At 39.6% G+C, this 19,606-nt stretch overlaps 1 protein-coding gene across 1 annotated transcript in view; it reads right to left on the reverse strand.

Annotated features, from left to right (window-relative positions):
• Sh3kbp1 (SH3 domain containing kinase binding protein 1) overlaps positions 1 to 19,606 on the reverse strand; it is a 232,685-nt gene that overhangs the window by 43,460 nt on the left and 169,619 nt on the right. Inside the window, exons 5-6 of the mRNA XM_052170206.1 lie at positions 9,901 to 10,030; positions 5,679 to 5,718 (exon numbers count right to left, since the gene is read on the reverse strand). Coding sequence (XP_052026166.1) covers positions 5,679 to 5,718; positions 9,901 to 10,030 — 170 coding nt within the window. The remainder of the gene's footprint in view (positions 1 to 5,678; positions 5,719 to 9,900; positions 10,031 to 19,606) is intronic.

Raw genomic sequence — 19,606 nt, forward strand, 5'->3', positions numbered from 1 at the left:
AAATGGCTTGCATATTCTTCTAGTGTTTGGAAAGAACAATTGAGGGTGAAATAAAGAAACAGTAGGAAGAAACCACATCACCTACCTCCCATCACCACTTCCATCACCATCACCACCACCACCTCCCATCACCACCATCACCATCACCACCACCTCCCACCAGCACCACCACCATCACCATCACCTCCCACCAGCACCACCATCACCATCACCACCACCTCCCACCAGCACCACCACCATCACCACCACCTCCCACCAGCACCACCACCATCACCACCACCACCACCTCCCACCACCACCACCATCACCATCACCACCACCTCCCACCACCACCACCACCACCACCACCATCAATTCCATCTCCCATGACCACCACCACCACCACCACCACCTCTACCTCTACCACCAGAAGGCAACGGGGTAAATAGATTAGAGTGTATCTGTTTTAGTTCTTCAGAAAGAGGAAGTCATGGGGCTCTTCTGTGTTTCACCATTAGCTACAGCCATAATCTGGTCTCCCCTGCCATTCTAATTTCACCAAGTTTCCACTTGTAGAGATTTGCTGCCTTCAGGTTCATTGTAATAACAATGTATTAGTCCTTATAAGAAATAATCTATTACACAGGGAATAGACACACAGTCACTCAGCCACACAAGCATAGCCTGGGAAGGAAACACACGGCAGATTTTTTCTTCCAGAAATTCTGGCATCCTGGCTCTATCATTTTTAAGAATGTAAATTATACAGCTAAATATTTGCATTGATGTAATAACTGAAAAATCTAGTTCCTTCTCTTTAGAAGGGAAGAAAGGTGACTTAATTTTCATGTGTGTTGGGTAGACATTTTGCTACTTGAGCCAATCATATATATCTTCCTATTAAATGTCTCCAGAATATTGGATGGTACTCTCAGTTCAACCTACCAAGTGGAATGGAGGCTGGGGCCAGTTTAACGAAGGGCAAATTACTGGCCCATGATGAGATAGTCCAAAAAGGCATAAGAGTTTGGAAATGACTCGAGCATTTCGGCATTCTGCACCAATGTAACTTCCAGACACATGGACAGGGCAGGGCATAGAGGTGAACAAGGTCAGCTCTCCCCACTGAGCACAAGAAGCACACTGCATCCTAAGTCATATGCAGGGGAATTGTGCATATGTTCAGAGTGGAATAGAAAGAAAAATACCTTCACTTCAACCATTGGAGGAGAGTTCTAGTGCTCATGTCTGAGCCTCTATTATCACATGTGTGTATATAATTCATGGATATGTGTGTATATGCACCACAGTGGATGCTCTTCCCTCCAGATGGAAGCAGAATGAAGCCTCCTAAACTTTGCTTCAGTACTTTGGCTCTCCACTGTGGTGAGACTCACCCTAGCTTCAGCACCCATCAGTTTGACAGTTTCTAAATTGGCACATGCATGTGCAGTGTTCCTGATGCACATGAAATGTTCCTAAGAGCATCATGAAATTAATCCATACATCTCGTTTCTTCCACTCTTGGCAGCCTAATTTTTACAACACAAAAGGCTGCAATGGGTCTTGCCAAAAGAAGTCTGCCGTGTGGTGATTAGCTGGATGAGCAAAGCAAAACACTGTGTCTGGCATGGACTTCCATGCCAAGATCTTCTTTCTTTGAACCACGCAAATGATGAATGACCCATTTGGAAAAAGCAGTAACCAGGAGGGGTTGATGTCTCTACCAGAAGCCATCTCCCACTGCCTTGATAAAGGCTACTGCTTCCTTCTCTGCATACATGGTTCATGCACACATGTCACGCATGAGAGAGGCAGAATGCGAACAAGAAAGCGCCAGGAGCTGGTGCTGAGAGTGCTCTTGCAGCACACACCAAGGAAATGACACTTATCGTAGGCAAATAAGCCCATGTCCTTGGTTCAGAAATTCACACAGACACTTGGCACAAGCATGGGCAGCTCAGGAAAAGCGCAGCTGCATCAAAACCCACAGGTGCCCAGATCTTATCTTTATGATTGCCTCCTGCTGTTAAGGTCACTCACTGTAATAGCGTCTGTGGCCCTCCGTCTTTCCTGGTGCGGCTCGGTACAGAATTGTCCCTTCAAAGGTAGTCTTTCCTGACAGTGAATGAGAGAAGAGAAGGGGAGAGAAAAACAAGAGAGGGGACAGAGGGGAGCAAATGATGGCAAAAGAAGGAAGAGGAAGAGTCTTTAACTGAACTTGCCTTCAATGACTCTGCTGCAAGAGCTTCATCCATGCAATTAATTAAAGAGCATTAGGTAGAGTTTCAGAATGTTACAGAATGAGCCCAAAGTCCCCAGGTGACCGCAATGGCAAGAAATACCCAGATTTGGTGCTCGCCTCTCACATAACTGGCATGGTTGTTCTGCCCAGTTAAAAACCTGGAAGCCATTTCACATTTCAATTTAAGAGTAGGAAAACCTCAATTAATCAGAAAGAATCCAATTCATAAGATTATTCCATTAACTTAACCAGGCAAGCAGTCTTCTCTTTGGAGAGTGTCACCTGGACATACAACAGATCTGGCCCTTCCGCCTGTGTCATTTATTCCTAGAGCCGCACAGAGTAAATGCTGATGTTCAAGCCCCAATATTCTAAACATGGCAAGGAATCCTCCTGAGAAAAATTTACTGAGCACGGGGTGTGGCTCAGTAGTAGATTACTTGCTAAGCACTCATAAGGCGCTAGGTTTGACCCCAGCACCACAACATAAATAAATAGATTTGTCAAGGCAAGATATTAACAAACTACAGGGGATATTTTAGTAATGAGATTTGAAACCAAAAGTGAGCGGCACATATACCACCATGAGGGGATAGTGTGGGTTAGCACTAAATATATCAAAGAAAATCTGTTCTTGAAACATCTTAATTGAGGTTTCAATGTATCAAAAATGAGTCTGTACTTAAGCATTGAGGACAGAGGACTCATCCAGCTTGAATATCATATTTTTGATACAATATCATACATAAGACTGAACATGTAGCTAAAGCCCAAATATCACTGAATCATAAATGCACATATTGTTCCAATTTAAGTATATACATACCCGCCCACCTTCCCAACATATATGCACACACACACACACACACACACAAACACACACACCACAGACAATATCACAAGATGGTGAAATGATTTGAAAAGTAATCTCAATTAGTAAATGAATTATTAAAAGAAATGAGTTCTGTTATTTATCGTTCATGAGCTCAATATTCATACAAAGGGCCAGGCTACTCCTTTCCTAGAAAATTGAGAGGAACCATTGAGTCAGGGTTACAAGCGGGGAAGGTAACTGAATGAGGAAAAAGCAACCCCTCTCACCGCTTAGAAACTCTCCACCATCACAATAGGAAGCCCAATAGGGTCACTGTTTAGGCCTTGCCAATTCCGATTCATGACACCAATTATGAATGATCAGCCCATTCTAAATGAATGAAGTACTGTCATTCCCATGTGTAACAGGAATGGTAATATGCCCTGATTTGGAAATCTGTCCTTGTGAGCTTAGGTGCTACAGTGGATTAGAACAACAATCAAAAAAGAATTAGGCATTCAAGTCACTACTTATGTGTAGGCTCATATGTATAAGCAACCTCAGGCACACAGGAAGCTGTGGCAGGAGGGTCCTAGAAACCAGCTTGGACTACATATTGAGTTCCAGGTCTTGGGATACAAGGCAACAACACCATGTCTCAAAAAATAGTCACTGTCTATAAAAGAGCAACCTAGTGAAGCAATAGAGTTTTGCAAACATGCTTCTTAGACTCTCTGCTCTCCATGCCAAAAGCAGAGCCAGCAAGCAGCTCGTTTTTATTTGACTGTATTTTTACTCCAAGGATGTCATCATTACTCCTAAAGCACAGCTGTTGGTGTGAGAACAGGCCCTCTACAAATGAATAAGCAACAGTCTTCTCAATGTCAGCAAAATGGAGATAGAAAAGAAAAAAAAAGTCAATATTCCGGGGATGCTCCGGAGAACAGCAACTCTTTCATGTGCTCTGCCCCAGAAGCAAGTCTGAAAATCCCGGTGGGAGACAGACCATTGTGCTGATATCTGCACTGTCAGTCAAGCCTATCTGTAAAGTCTCCCCTGCCCACTGGCAGCAAGACAATCAGAGAGGTAGCTTGGGGTAGGGCTGGGCAAAGACTCACAGGCACTTATTTGAGTGAAGAACAAGAGACAGGCAGTCAGAAAGCTGATGCATATGAGCAGTGTCTACCTCCCTGGGAGTGAATATTGCACTATGGCCATTACATATCAGTTCTTGAAGGCAGCGAGCACCAGAGAGGAGACAGGTTTTTAAATTTAGACATAAAAGTGTATGCTTATGTTAGCTTCTAACTTTGCCTGAAATTCTGTTTTATCTATGAATAAGCTGTCCTTCACTGCCAATAGAACACAAAGAACCAATGCCACTAAACAAGAATACTAAAGAATAATACTAAAAATTACTAAATACTTAAAAAAAAAAGAACACTAAAAAACTGAAACAGAAAGAGGTCTAGTGATACTGTAGAATGGAGTTTTTCAAGATATGTTAGTATCACTGAAGTGTTTTACCACACTTTCTAAGATGCCCTCTTATATTGGTCTTAGCTTGACATGTCACCAAAGCATCACAATCTAAACCTTTTAAATAAGAAATTTAGAAAAATGAGAGCAACAATTCAAAATGAAAATTGTAGCTATATACAAAAATTTGACCTTTTCTCACTCAGATGATTATGAGAAATAGTTGAAGATATTCCTGGAACTATAGGGCTGTTTTTGAGTCAGGGTCTCATCTATCTCAGGCTGGCCTCAGACTATCTAATGTGCCCGAGGATGGCCTTGAATTTCTGATATTTCTGTATTCACCCCGACAACACTGGGAGTACAGTGTTGTGCCAACATACCTAACTTACTCAGTGCTGGGGGTCAAATCCAGGGCTTTGTGCATGCTTAGCAAACATTCTAAAAGAACTGTTACATCTCTGGCCCAAGGATTTTTTTTTTTAAAAAAGCAATAATTATACTTTTACAACATTTATTTGAAATTAAGCAGTATCAGAAATGTTAAATATGAAATATTCATATATGTTTTAAATATAAGGCAAACACATACTGAAATGGGACCACAGTCAGATACAAAATGTGTCATCACTAAGTCCAAATAAATCCTACAGTCAGGATAATGTGTGATGAAAACATTTGCTGATTAGCTCCATTTCACATTATTTAGTCAATGGGAACATATGTATAATTATATATAAAAAGACAATTAATTAATCAACATCTATGATTGTGGTAAGAATAAACCCAGCATTAGTCAGACTTGAAATTGGCCAGATGTTGCACGAGAGGCTGATCTGTCTGTATAATGGTGCTGCTGCCACAGTATGTGGAGAAAGATGGCATGTCATTTTGGTTTCCTAATGCATAAGCCAAGGGCACAGCTGAAATGTCACTGCACCAAACATTCATGTTGCTGTCTGACAGCAGGTTGAATGACAGGAAAATTTCTGCCCTCCCATAGTATACCATAGACATAGAGACTGTCTGTACTGGTGGTGCAAACATTTCTGTGTTCTGTTTTTGAACATCTGATTTTTATTAAACTCCTTTTTGTGTATATTTATTAATGTGATATGTGGGAGCTCATTTCATTCTTTAAAAAAAAATCTTGTTTGGTACCAATCTGTAAGCCATGTCTGACTGATAATAACAGGTAAGCCTAAAAGGAAAGACAGCCAGACCTTATAAGCTTCCAGGTGGAGCATCTAGTACCACCAAAATGATGTAGTGCAAACACACACACACACACACACACACACACACCTTAATCTACTCGGATCCCCAGACCTAATTAACAATTTACAGAAAGGGAGATTAAATGACACAACAGTGATGAAACTATCACAAGTCGGACAATGAGAAACTTTAAAAAACAAAACAAAAAAACTTTGCTTCTTTAGCTGATATTGATTGCAAAGAGAGAGGGCCTATGACTGTGGATGTAGTTTATTAGAGGAAAGTAGACGCTGAACACATGTTTAATTATTTAAGGAATCACTGTAAATTTTGTGTGCATCTAGTAATGGTACTTTAAGAAGCCCTTTTATTGATACATATTGAAATATTTATCGGTGAATTATACAATATCTAGGATTTTCTTTAAGAATGTATAGAACCATACTGTTAATAAATTTGCCACCATCTGAGAACAGGTACACGTGGATTCATTATACTATTCTTTTACTGACATTTGAAATCATCTATAACTAAGGACTTATAAAAATCTTTTTGAAAACTACATGTAAGGTGTCACAAGATCCAAGGATGGAAAAAATGTTTTCAAATTTAAATATGCAGAAAGTTTCTGCTACCACTTAACTGTGGGCAAACCCATATGATTATTAAGTCTCTGTCCATGACAAAGCAGATTGACATAAAGAAGGATCTATGAACTAAATGTCATATGCAAAAATACATGAAAATCAAGTGCTAGCAATGTTTACCTGTCATTCAAGATAAAAATTCCTCCTTGAAGTAATAATGGGCTGATGAAGGAATTATTAAACACCTACTATATGACATGTAGTCAATGGAATATTCATTTTAAGGTACACCACCAATGTTTCCTCTATCAGAGGCATCTATTAACATACAAATGTATAGCTTCAAGTATTATTTGTAAGGTTATTATATACAAATAAGAATGCATGCATTCAAAGGGAGGAGTGTTTGTGTCCATGTGTGAAGCAAAGATATATAGGAAGTCACTGGACACAGTGGTCTTCCATAATTAGGTTATAAATATTAGCTCTAGTCACAAAGAAAACCCTCAGCCTAAGGTCTGATAACACTTAATAGTATATTTAGATGATACAACTGTAATCTTTAAACATTACCAATATTATAGAAAGATTAGGATTTAACTTAGCCCCAAAGTCATATATTAATTAAACAATCATTATGGAAAATTTTACCAAGAGAATTAAGTGGGCTGGTCAAACAAAGGCTCTGATTAAGTACATTTTGGCTCACAGCAGAGAAAAAGCTAGAAACTGTTTGTACACCAGCTATACTTAGTATCTTTCAACTGTAGGACAGAAACAAATATGCATTTACTGTAATTATAGGAGATGTAATCACTGGGGAAACGTGGGTGAAGGTACACATGGATCCTCCCTATATAGTTCATGTTTATTTTAACAACTTCCTATGAATCTTAATTACTTCGAAACAAAAAAGTTTTTTTCCCAAAAAAAGGTAAAGCATATCCAAAGTCCTAACACTATTCTCTGGTAAAGAGAATAAGCAGATTATTCTAAAATCAAATGTCCAACTTGGATGTATCCTATTATATACATAATCTTTGGAGCAATGTGATCTGGTTATACATACATTTTAGGATAATCTTATGATGAAGCAAATCACGAGTGTAGACAGGTACTGAAAACACCACCACAACATTGAAAGATGCTACTTATCTCAGGGCATGATTACAATTCAGAAAGCAACAAAGACATTATACTCACATCTACTTTTCTATGAAGCCCTTTTGACTGCTACTCCCCCACGTCACCATGGGACTGGCCTCTCTGCCTTTGTACCCTACTCTCACTTAAATGTCAGCTCCTGGGGAAGGTTCCTGAGTCTCTGGGGATATGTATGCCTCCTTTCTGCAAGGTGAGTTGACTGAAGGCAAGGTCCCCTTCTGCACTTCATGTGCCTCTGACTCTTCAAGGCACCAGGAAACATCTTAGTAACTACAGGAGCTCAACAGAGGTTTAATTAATAAAGACTAGAAAAGGAAATAAAAGAGAAGACAAAGGGAATGAACAAATACAAGCAAGCAGATAGGGCAATATTGGACCTTGCTTTTTTTAACTGTATACTTAGGAAGACTATGGCAAACACTGTTTTGTTCTGGTTTTGTGTTTATCAGAACCATCTACCCTTGTTAGAAAAACATATTTCTCCAGGGACCTCAAACCCTCTCAGCAATGGGCAGCTGGACTCAACACAGCTACAGAAACTACTGGACAGTTCTTTTTCTGAAAGAGATGACTAGTAGATGAGTTGATGTGAGGGGTAGATAAAGGATGGCCAAATGATTGAGAAGACCATCCCATGGTATAGTTTGTTTTGATAGTTCCCAAAACTATGGGATGTATTCTCCTGAACCTCTTCACTTCTGAGACTATATAGGTAAGATTAGGTAACCATCAAGAGTTTCCCGAAGGGGTTATCCCCAATCTCCCTCTCCATATCAGTAAAGGAATTACAAAGTAATTTTTAAAACATAAACATGATGCTTCAGTGGCCATGGTAGCAAAGAGAAAACAAATAGCTAAATACTAATTGGTCATGTCCAAGTCTATCTTACCAATGAGAGCTACTATTTACTAAGGACCTTCCTATGGTTTATGAGATGGTTTATGTATCCTATCGCTGTTAGAACTTTGATTTCATTTCCTCATGAAAATAAAGTTATGTTAACCATTTTCCCAAAAAACACCCCCTAAAAACAAACAAACAAAAAATTCATCCACAGTGTTGTGTTCCAAAGATATAGTATTATTAATATGGGACCTAGTTACCAGGCAAGATACTATTTTTTAGTGTATAAAAGAAGATTCCAGAGCAGTTAAAATTCTCCTGTGGATTGGGAGGAGGGGTAAAAGAAGGTTCTCACTGTTCTACTCATTGAGCTGGCCACATTAGTGGAGAAGCACTTGTCCCAGCTCACAGAAAGTAACAGGAGTTCCTCGGTATGTCACTTGTTCTGAACAGCCATCCCAAGCCTTCACATCCAGGACTTGAGGATAAAATGGAATTTGGAGCAGGGGATTCTCAAGTTTTATCAGTGGAAGGAAGGGATCCAGCTGCAGACACTAAGTCAATCAGCCAGTGCAGGTGCTTCTATTTGTGGCCATCTGTGCAGCCCAAAGACACTGCTGAGACACTACCCCTATACACCAAAAAAGTCACTTAAGTACTTATCTGGAAATGGCTTCAACTTCCAAATTAAACATTTGTTCAATTAAACTATTGGATGAATACAGGGATACCAAGCCAATAGATCTCTACTGTTTAAATGTAACTTTTCAAAATGGACAGTGAAGATATTTGAGAATTGTTTTGGTAAGACTGGGTTGTTCTCCCCTTGTCAGGAAAGAAAGTTAGCAAGTAGCATCACACTATTGACAACATAGCTGAATCTCCTGCAACATTCATGCCTATGACCTTGGCTCAACACAGCACAAGATAAACACAGACGCCCACATGGGAAGTTGGGTTAGTGACTGGGAGAACAAAGCTTCCCGGTCCTGACCTTTTGCTCCATGAGCTGGAAAGGGCAGCAGAGAAGCTGGAAGGAAACCTTCAGGCCCTGGAGAAAAAAAGACCTGAAGTTCGTTCTCACCATTACAAAAAGGAACCACTTCCTCATCCAAGGTGAGGCTGGACTATCTTGTCATAGATTCGATGGAACTGGCATGCATTTATCTTGTACACAGTACCTTGCCACCAATAATTGTTAAGTTTTTTTCCTATGTTCGTAAGAGGACATTTGGGAATACCAATCATCTCATTGTGTTTATTTAAAAAAAGAATCACATGCTCACTAGGAAAAGACTTGGAAGCACAACAATATGTGCTGCCCATGAGCCAGTACTACCATGGCTGAGGGCTGGTACTCACTTATCCAGAGGCATATAGAATATATAGCTATAGGTCACATCTATGCAGTGATAAGCGTACTAAATCATAGTAGGCTAAGGTGTAAGAGCCAACACAATACCCACAAGCTTTTATCATACCCCTTTGGCATAGAACCACAGTATATGGGAGGCTATGGCAGAGCCCACTGGTCTTAAGCCTTTCTGTTCAGTATGGTAGACATCCTTACTTGACTTGGAGAGCTGCTCATCCTGGGAAATGCCAAGCTCATCTGACTCCCCTGACAGCTCCTTGATGAAGTTGGAAGGAAACATTCCAGTCTTCCCATTGAGTACACCTTCCCACCATCCTTCCTCTACCTGTGTAAAGAGAACAGAGGTACACAATGAGGTTGGACATGTCTCCTACTTACATGGTACAGAGTAGAACTCACACAGAAGAGGGATCCAACGCTTTAAAATTACCAGGAAAACAGAAAGCAGGACAAGTGGTCTTATGATTCATAAAAGTAAAGGGAGTTAACCTGAAATCCAACACGAACAGCCAAAAACTGACACTTCATTTTAGTCAATTTCTAACTGAAATTTGACATTTCTTTTCATTATGAATGTAGATAGCACACTAATATTAGCAGAACTAGTGACTTATCATGGAATAAATCATGAATATTTTCCTATTGCACCACAGATGCTGTACCTCAAAATGTCATTTGTACTCATTGGTACTTTGAAATGCACCTGCTGGGTAGCATTGGTTATTTAATGTATTAAGCTATCACATAAATTATTGTATCAAAATTTCCTTTTGTTTGATTATGAGTGATTATGGAATTTTACATGTTTTGTTTTATGAAAACCACTATTAAAAAATAAACCCTGTGAATATAAGCAGGCATAGTCACATACATCTGTAATTCCAGCACTCAGGAGAGACACAGCAAAGAAAATAAATAGTACTGTGAGGGGAGCCTGGGCTGTCCAGCTAGACCAAAACCCTGGAAACATGGCACCTTAGATAAGTCCTTGTCTAGCAGCCACAAGGTCTAAGTAACACTCTCAGAAGCACAAACATGCAACAGAAACAAAAAGGAAGAGTTGAGGAGGAAGATGAAGAAGGGAGTGGGAGAGAGGGAGAAGGGAAGGAAGATTTTGCAAGATAACCAAAACTAGACAATTGAGAGCAGAATCTATTTTCAATGGGGAAGAGAAGTTGTCTAAAGGATTTGAGATAGATCTACCAACAGCAAAGTAGAGGTCTGAATTTTTAGTTGACTTTCTGGAGAGAAAAATAAGGTCATTTTGAGGACAAGCGAGTATGACATTACCAAAAACATGTAATGACAAAAACATGTAGGACAATAGAAAAAAAAAGAGCTAGAACCTTTAAAGAGTTCCTATATGTATATACTACCAATGCCAGCCAACAAATATAATTTAAGGACTTAAATAATTCAAGCAAATAAAAAAAGAAAACTAAAACTCAAGTCCAGTTCAAATTCTACCCTGAAACTTAGCAGTTATGTGAACTTACTCATTTTCTCCTGCCAAATTAAATTTCCACTTCCATATCTATGTAACTGAACTGGTAATTTATCTCACATGTCACATTTATGCATGATCTTGGTCTCTGTTAAAGGTATATGTATTATGGTTCTTTACTTGAACTGGGAAGTGCATAATTATGACAAGTTTCAATTTTCTCTAAAGAAAGTGACGGTGTACCCAGATAAAGTATGAGTGAAGACTAAGGCTAACAACAAGGCAGGATAAAGAAATGAGTTAGCAAAATCAGATTTGTTACATTGAGTCGAACTCACTTACATCTGGAATGGTAAAAGACAAATTTGAGAAAAGATAAGTCAAAATTGAAACAGGCTGTTAAGAAATTAGAAATAGTAGCTAAAATTAGGGGAGGTATATTCAGAGCATTCCAGAAAGGGGAGAGGACCCGATGAACACCAGAGAATGGAGACAACCAGAACAATACCATTACAACAGTTATTAGAGAATTCATAAGGTACAGGTTTGTGAGGTAGTGGTTACATTTGCATAGCCACAACAATCTTAAGGGAAGAGTGTACACAACAGCATGTAGGTATGGCTGTCATGACGACTACTTAGAATCAGTTCACTGTATTTAACATCCTTTCCACTGACTAGCATTTGCATGTTTCTATGCTACTTCAATTGATGTATATTATTCCTTCAAGAGGGTTTTGATAGGATTAAGATAGTTGGAAGGATTCTCTGTGAGTCTGTATATCAATAGTCACAGGATATGTAGCATGGGGTCCATATGCTAGCCCTGAATAAAGACCAGGAAAATCACCTCCTTCCTCTCAGGAATCACAAAGCAAAGGAAAAACCAAGGCCAGGATCCACAACTGAGTGATCTGTGGCACAATTCCTGGCAGCAGAGAGAGACTGAACCAATTCCATCTATTCAGTCTGATTATGTCTGAAATATTCATGTTCCCAATAAGCAGCTCTAGTGTGAGATTCCAGGAAAGCACTCCTGATGTGCAGGATTGGCAGCTGCCTACTGGGAAAACAAAGGCATCTTTACCCTGCCACAGCCCCAGATGCTAGTATCACTGTCATTGCACAGCCTGGGAGCCTGTGGGAAAACGGCAGAGGTATATCATTAGCTACACAGCAAATGGAAGGGTTGAAAATAAAACCATTGCCCATCACCTGGGGGACACTCTTCCAATTGCAGCTTCCATGGACACAAGGGGTATTTCTTTGTGACCTGAGTCCTTCCTGGGGGAAAGCATGGTACCAGAACCACTAATTGCTATCTAATACAATTTCTTCCTAGAGTCTGTTGCTTTAGTCTCAAGACTGAGCCTGGAGAGATGAGAAAATATTATCCTTATATTCACACTTGCTGTCTTCTGAGATCATCCAGTTTAATTTCCTACATAAAGACAAAGGCACTGAAGCCCAGAATGATGATTCCCCCTATTAAGCACAGTGCCAACACATTCATGACAGGCAAATCATTAAAAGAAATCCTCTATGACAGCCTATCAAGTCCTGATTGCCTCATAAAAAAAAGAGGAGTGGGGGGGGGCGGGGTTCCTTCCTATGAGGAGCAGAAGGGAACAAGAAATCCTGATTGTGTTAACATTGTTCTTAGATCTGTAACACCAAGTCTGTGTGGTTATTCTAGTGATGTCAATATTTACTAAACATTTATCCTGTACTCCCTTATGACCCTAGGATAGATTCATTAGTGATCAAAACCAATGAAGACTTCATCCCAGAGTTTAAGAAATGGCCCCATAGGTAGAATGATTGCCATGCAAACAGAGGACTTGTATTAGACCCAGTACCCATGTCAAACAAAACCCAAACATGGTAATGCACACTAGTAAGCCCAGACTGAGGAATCAGGGACAAGAGGATCTTTGCAGTTTGCTGATCATTAGTCGAACTGATGGACTGTAGGCTCAGTGAGCCACTGTCTCATAAAATAAGGTAGAATGTGATTAAGGAAGACACCTCTGGCCATCACATTCAAACCTAAGTACACATATGTGCACAAGCATACATTTGCGTGTCCAAACAAGTACATATTCATCGTGGAGAAAGTTCTAGAACAATAGAGAAGACCCTGCACAGCTTGCACACCTTCTGCTTAGAAATCAAGATGGCCTGTATTGACGCTTCTATATTTGAACACAGAAAAGGAAATGTGTGCCCTTGCAATAAAGTATAGACTATAGGTGGTGCCAAAGGTTCACAGCTTCTCCTCAGAGTAAGAAAGTAAAGGGAGATGCCCACCTTCTTCCAATGCTCACCCGATCATTTTTCTGTAGTTCCTAGATCTAGGCTGAGAACAAGCCCTAAAGGTCCTTTCCCTGTGGCCAATGTGGCTAACTTGAAGCCCCATTACTGTGCCCCCAAAGCAAAACCTACCAATCAATGGCTCATAGCTAGGAGCAAAGCAGTTTACTACTGCTGTTTGTGAAAGACATTTTCCATCCCAGTAGAATTTTCATGCCTTTACAAGAAATAGCCTTTAATGGGGTTCAGGGCTCAAGGAAGTAAGTTCTCTATTTTAGCCCTATTGGAAGCTGAGGAAACAACAGAGGGATTTCAACACTCACCCTCTTAGCTGTACAGACATCACCTACATTTGTTAAGCAGGGAAGATGTTCAGGAACGAAAAGCTGGAATGCTTTCCCCTGGATACTTACCTTCTCTGAACAAGTCCTATTTGTTCTTTACCTGTGAGTTGTACAAGGAAGGGAATAAAGGTTTACCACATCTAAAGCCTACCTGAGAGTAGAAGCAGCCACATAGAAAAAAAAATCCACTTAGGGTTGCGATCACTGCTTTCAATCAGTGACTACTGTGTTACTCAAATCCCCTTCAGGAGCACACTGGGAGAGTAAATTTAAATGGAGCAGGGCAGAAGGTAGAAAGAGATCCACAGAAGCCAATAAAATCAGTTTCACTGTTTCAAGGGCAGTTTTCTTTAAGAAAGGAGGGAGGGAAGAAAGAAAAGAAGAAAGAAAAAAGAGAGAGAGAAAGAAAGGAAGGAAGGAAGGAAGAAAGGAAGGAAGAAAGAAAAGAAGAGAAGAGAAGAGAAGAGAAGAGAAGAGAAGAGAAGAGAAGAGAAGAGAAGAGAAGAGAAGAGAAGAGAAGAGAAGAGAAAAGAGGCATATAAAACTCTAAGGTTCAAACTTAAACATTTCCATCCTCAATATTTTCCCCAAAATAGGGGCTAGAGAGATGACTCCATGGGTATGAGTGCTTGTTCTAGAATCATGAGGACCTATGCTAGAATCTCTACTACCCAAGTGAAAGGTAAGATACAGTTCCACATAACTCTAAGCCCAGCATTTTAGGAAGGAGACAGCAAGGTCCCAAGAACTCTGTAGCTAACTAGCTAGCCTAGCCAACACACTGTATGCTTCTAGTTCTGAAAGAGACTATCCCAAGGCAGTAGGGTACAGAGTAAAAGAGCATGACATCTGACACGATGCTTTGGCCTCCACACATATACCCACAGGTATGCATACATGCACGAACACATACTTCTCAGGAGTAATTACATGGAAATTTCAACACTAATGATGTCTCCTACCTCTGGAAGGGAGGTGAAAGTATTGTGCAAAACGGCACAACATTAGAAAAACTAAAAGACTATTTATCAAGATTCTTTAAAGTTGAGATATAATTTACAAATCTTAGGTCAGTTTTGAAAGCTACATCTCTATAAACAAACAGGATATTTTTATTACTTGAGAAAATTCCTATGCGCCCTTTCCCAGTCAATCATTAATCTTATTTCAAGCACTTTTAATTGGTTTTGGTTGTTCTACAACTTCATATAAATACACAATGCCATAGTTTAATTCCATGAATAGTGTTTAAAAATAAACTTTGTTTCTAGAGAAGACATTTTTCTATCAGTGAAATTAATGAAGAAATATTTAAAGGGGCCACTTCCTTAATATCTAGACATATACATTATTTTCCATTGTAGTTGTTTTAAATAACTGTCTCTGTAGAAATAAACATTATCTAAGTACTAAATTCCTTGTCAATAATTTCCCCTAATTCCTGTGTGATTCACTGCTTTCTAGGTAGGCTCAGAGAGTTCATACATGCTGGGGTGTTGGTTCTCATTCCTTCCCCCCTTTTCTTTAGAGAAAGCCTATTTAATAAAAAGGGGAGTTCAAAAGAGAAACCCATAGTATAATTGTAAGGAAACAAGGTTTTTAAATAGAATAAGGCTTATGCAAGATGGAGCAATATCCATCATTTTTCAATGGAGTAGAAAGGGCTCTGAATGTTTTGCTCCACATACTTGGAATGCCAGCATTCAGGGAATGGGGGCAAGAGGATCGGAAATCCAAGGCTAGCCTGGACCATTCAGCAAGTTCCTAGCCATGCTGAAAAATAAAGTGTGTGTGTGGGGGGGGGAAGGATTTGGTTTCTGGTAGAGCAGTCATTTTCAATCTGAGGGTCAAATTACCTTTCACAGCAATCATATATCAGATAGCCCGCATATCAGATATTTACATTACAATTAATAACAGAACAAAAATTACAGTTAGGAAGTAGCAATAAGGGCTGGAGCGATGGCTCAGTGGTTAAGAGCACTGACTGCTCTTCCAAAGGTCCTGAGTTCAAATTTCACCAACCACATGGTGACTCACAGCCATCCATAATGAGAGCTGATTCCCTCTTCTGGTGTGTCCAGAAACAATCACAGTATACTCATATAAATAAAATAAATCTTTGAAAAAAAAGGAAGTAGCAATAAAATAATTTTGTGGCAGGGGACCAGCACAGCACAAGGAGCTGTATTAAAGGGCTACAGCATTAGAGGGTGGCGGACCACTTGTTGTGGGGCTTCTGGAGGCATCCTTCAGCAGAGTGCCACAGTTTCCCCCTTCCCAGCAGTCACAACTATTCTACAGACCCGCAGATTCCTAAAGAACTCTGATAAGGCCTTACCATCATTCTAACTTGGAAATATGAACAAAGGAAAGTGAAGGAGTAAGATAACCTTTCTGATGAACCAAGAAAGTACAAATTTATCTGTGGTGATTGCCTGTGCTTTAGCAAAAACCCAGGAAGAAAGCTTTCAATGGTATGTCTCCTTGAAAGCTCAAGTGTAGGCATCCTGTAGCTTTTCTTTGTTCCTGGGTGGCATCTTCTTTACCCTCCATTAGGAGCTCCGGCTTTCACTTCCTTGCTCATTTGTTAATTCCATCATCTGGCACTGTATTTAGCATCTTAGGTCCTTGCAGGACTCTCCATAACCAAACTGAGCCTATTTCGGTGTGCACATTTTGTCCAATAAATCTCTATATGTCTATAAGTAGTTTCGCTCATAATGTAAGCATTTAAATATTTGAGAAATTTCATAGTTTTTCCAATCTACCGTAAATACTTTTATACAGTTGTAGCCTGCTCTGTATGCTGGTGCTTCAAATATATCTATTTTTTTTCTACATTTTTTTGTTATTTGACTTGGAGTCTCTCACAACAGCCTAGGACTGCCTCAAACATACTGTTGTAGCTAAGGATGACCTTGAATAATTGATCCTCCTACCTCTACCAACCAAGTACTGGGGTTCCAGACATACATCCCTTCCCTCCTAACCATAGCATCCTTCGCCATGGTAGGAATATTGCAGTACCTCTATACACTGGGAAAACAGCTGTGTTCAGCACTGTGTTAAACAGAGGACAATTAATTGTAGAACAGCCTGAGCTAGCCAGATGATCAAATTCCAACAGTAAGATTTTTCTATTAACATGTCTTTAAAAATACAAAACAGGAGAAGAAACTTGTTTCTAAAGTAATGCAGTCTTAATGGGGGTGGGAGGAATGAAGGCTTGCTTGGACCTCCCCTTAGCCGATCAGCTATTAAACAGATGCAATTTTTAGTGTATGTGCTGTGAAAAAGATCACTGAACTTGACTTCTCTTGAGCAAGAGTGAAAGGCGGAGGATGCGCCCATCCACCCACACCGAGGTTTATGTGCTTTAAAGCATTTCAAGAGCCTGCTTAGCCGGAGATGAGTGCAGCCAATCCCTTCTATGGGCATATGAAGAGTGCAGAGTTTTTTAACATGCAAGTTATCGGTTTTTTTTTTTTTGCAAACCACAAAACCAGGTCAGGCTTTAACTCTGAATGTGCATCCCTCAGTCACCAGCCAGCCACTGACTGGGAACCACTGAGAAATGCCTCTAAAATTAATCACAAAAAAAAAAAAAGGACATGAAACCAAAAATTTCAGAACATTACTCAAGTCACCACTTTTGAGAGATTTGTTGAGACCAGCCTCATTCGACACAGGAAGAAAACAAAACAAAACAAAAAACAAACAAACAAACAAAAAATCAATTCCTTCCTTAGATTCCAGATAACACAGGGGAAAAAAATGAACCAAACCAAACTAAAACAGAAGCAGTCCTCAAACACAAAAAAAGGGAAAATTCCAGAGGACCACAGACAGATTCCGCTCCTGGTAACCCTGTCCCCACATGCATGTTCATCTGCATTGAGAACCCCACTAGCATTCCTCTGTCTCCTTCACTCTGAACTAAAATGGCCCGCATGTATATTTACAATGACTTCTTTAAAAATCACAATGTGCACAGGGGAGGGGAAACATCAATCAATCTAGGAATTTAGACCTCTCCACTCTCTTTCCAAATTGACAGCTTGGTTCCTTTAAATTTGCCATGATGGCTTTTCTTACAGCCAAACTGAGTATGGCCCAGGCAGGAGGCAGAAGGGGGAAGGCAGGCTCTTTAGCACAACCTCCACTTTGTCCACTCCAGGACTATCCCTTCCTTGCTCTCTTCCTTCACCAAGGCTGAGGGCTGCAGGCTGGTAGTCAATTTCTGCCAAATAAGTACCTGTTATTTCTCTTATGGGGGCCCAAAGTTATTTCTTTCTAAACCTATTGGGCCTGCCAGGGGTTTTGCATAGAGCAAAAACCTGGGTGTGTGAAGACAAAGTTGGTGCTAAGAAAGTATAAAGGTAACAAATTTAAGGTTAAAAGAAAAACAGCTGCCAAGTTAAGGGAAAAAATCTGGGGTTGGGGAGAACGTCAGAAGGACAGTATACATTCTGTTGCTTCATTTTCATTGCTACTGACGTACTTTAAAGAAATCAGTGCAAGTCACAAACAATACACCATGAACACACAAAACAAGGAGCTCAAACCAGCAACTCATACTTACAGAAAAGACTTTGGTCACACTCATACACATACATACATACATATACATATATGTACATACATACATATATATACACATATATAAACATGAATACAATAAATATTGGACATAGGCCTAACCCTGTATTATAACATTATATTGAACATAAACATAGATGGTGATATTTTAAGTTAATATTAGATATTAAGATACACATATATCATTTTAAAAATTCTGTGACTCAATTGTTTTCTAAAAAATAGCCCACATAGTTAAGATCCTAAGAGCTGTCTGTTAAGAACCAAAAAAAGGTGTGAATTATCATGTATATAACTCAATACTATCAAGCAATAAAGATATAATTATAATATGTACATGTATAGTATGTTATACTTTTAAATATTAATTTTATTTATTTATTTATGTGTATGGATGTTGTGTCTTCACATCCTTGGAGGCCAGAAGAGGATACTGGATCCCCTGGGACAGAGTTGTGATGCCACCATGGTTGTGAGCCACCATGTAGTTGCGGGCACTTGAACCCAGTTCCTCTAGAAGAGTAGACAGTGCATCTCTCCAGCCCCAATATGTTATAAATTCATTAACAGGTTGGTTGATTCAACAGTAACATAGGGCTTTTATTGTTTTCTTACCTTCATCTGTACCTATGATTTAAAGAATTTTGTTTATTCAGAACACTTTTCATTTCAGTCTAGTCTAGTAGAATCATAGAAGGGATGCTATAAGCCTATATATGACATTCATCATTAGAGAGAAGGGCAGATCTTTATACACTGATAATGGTAAAAAGAAAAATCTGTGAGATCTCAAATCAACTAAAAAGTAGAGACGTTTTTGATGTGCTTTTGAAAAACACTATAATAAAAACTAGCCTTCAGACTCTATGCTCCCCCCTCTTTCCTGATGAAGGGACCAGCAAGTGCAATCTAGAATCCAGCTGCAAATGAGCAGAAAAGTATTGCTGGTGGGGTCAATGGCTTGTGTCCCTTAGGTGAGTCCAATCACAAGTGCAGCAATTCTTCCTCTCCAATGATCCTTTTCCTCACAGCTGACAGGCAAAAGTGTTCAGCACTTCTCAAGAAATGTATTGGTCATGTGTCTTGTTCTTGATTTGTGTGCTTAAAGCATTGTTATGACAGTAAAGAAAACCATTTTCTATGACCAGGCCATTTTCAATTCGTGTTCCCTTTCAATCCTAAATCACATGCATATACA

Source organism: Apodemus sylvaticus, chromosome X (genome assembly GCF_947179515.1).
Source record: "Apodemus sylvaticus chromosome X, mApoSyl1.1, whole genome shotgun sequence".
Classification (NCBI taxonomy): domain Eukaryota; kingdom Metazoa; phylum Chordata; class Mammalia; order Rodentia; family Muridae; genus Apodemus; species Apodemus sylvaticus.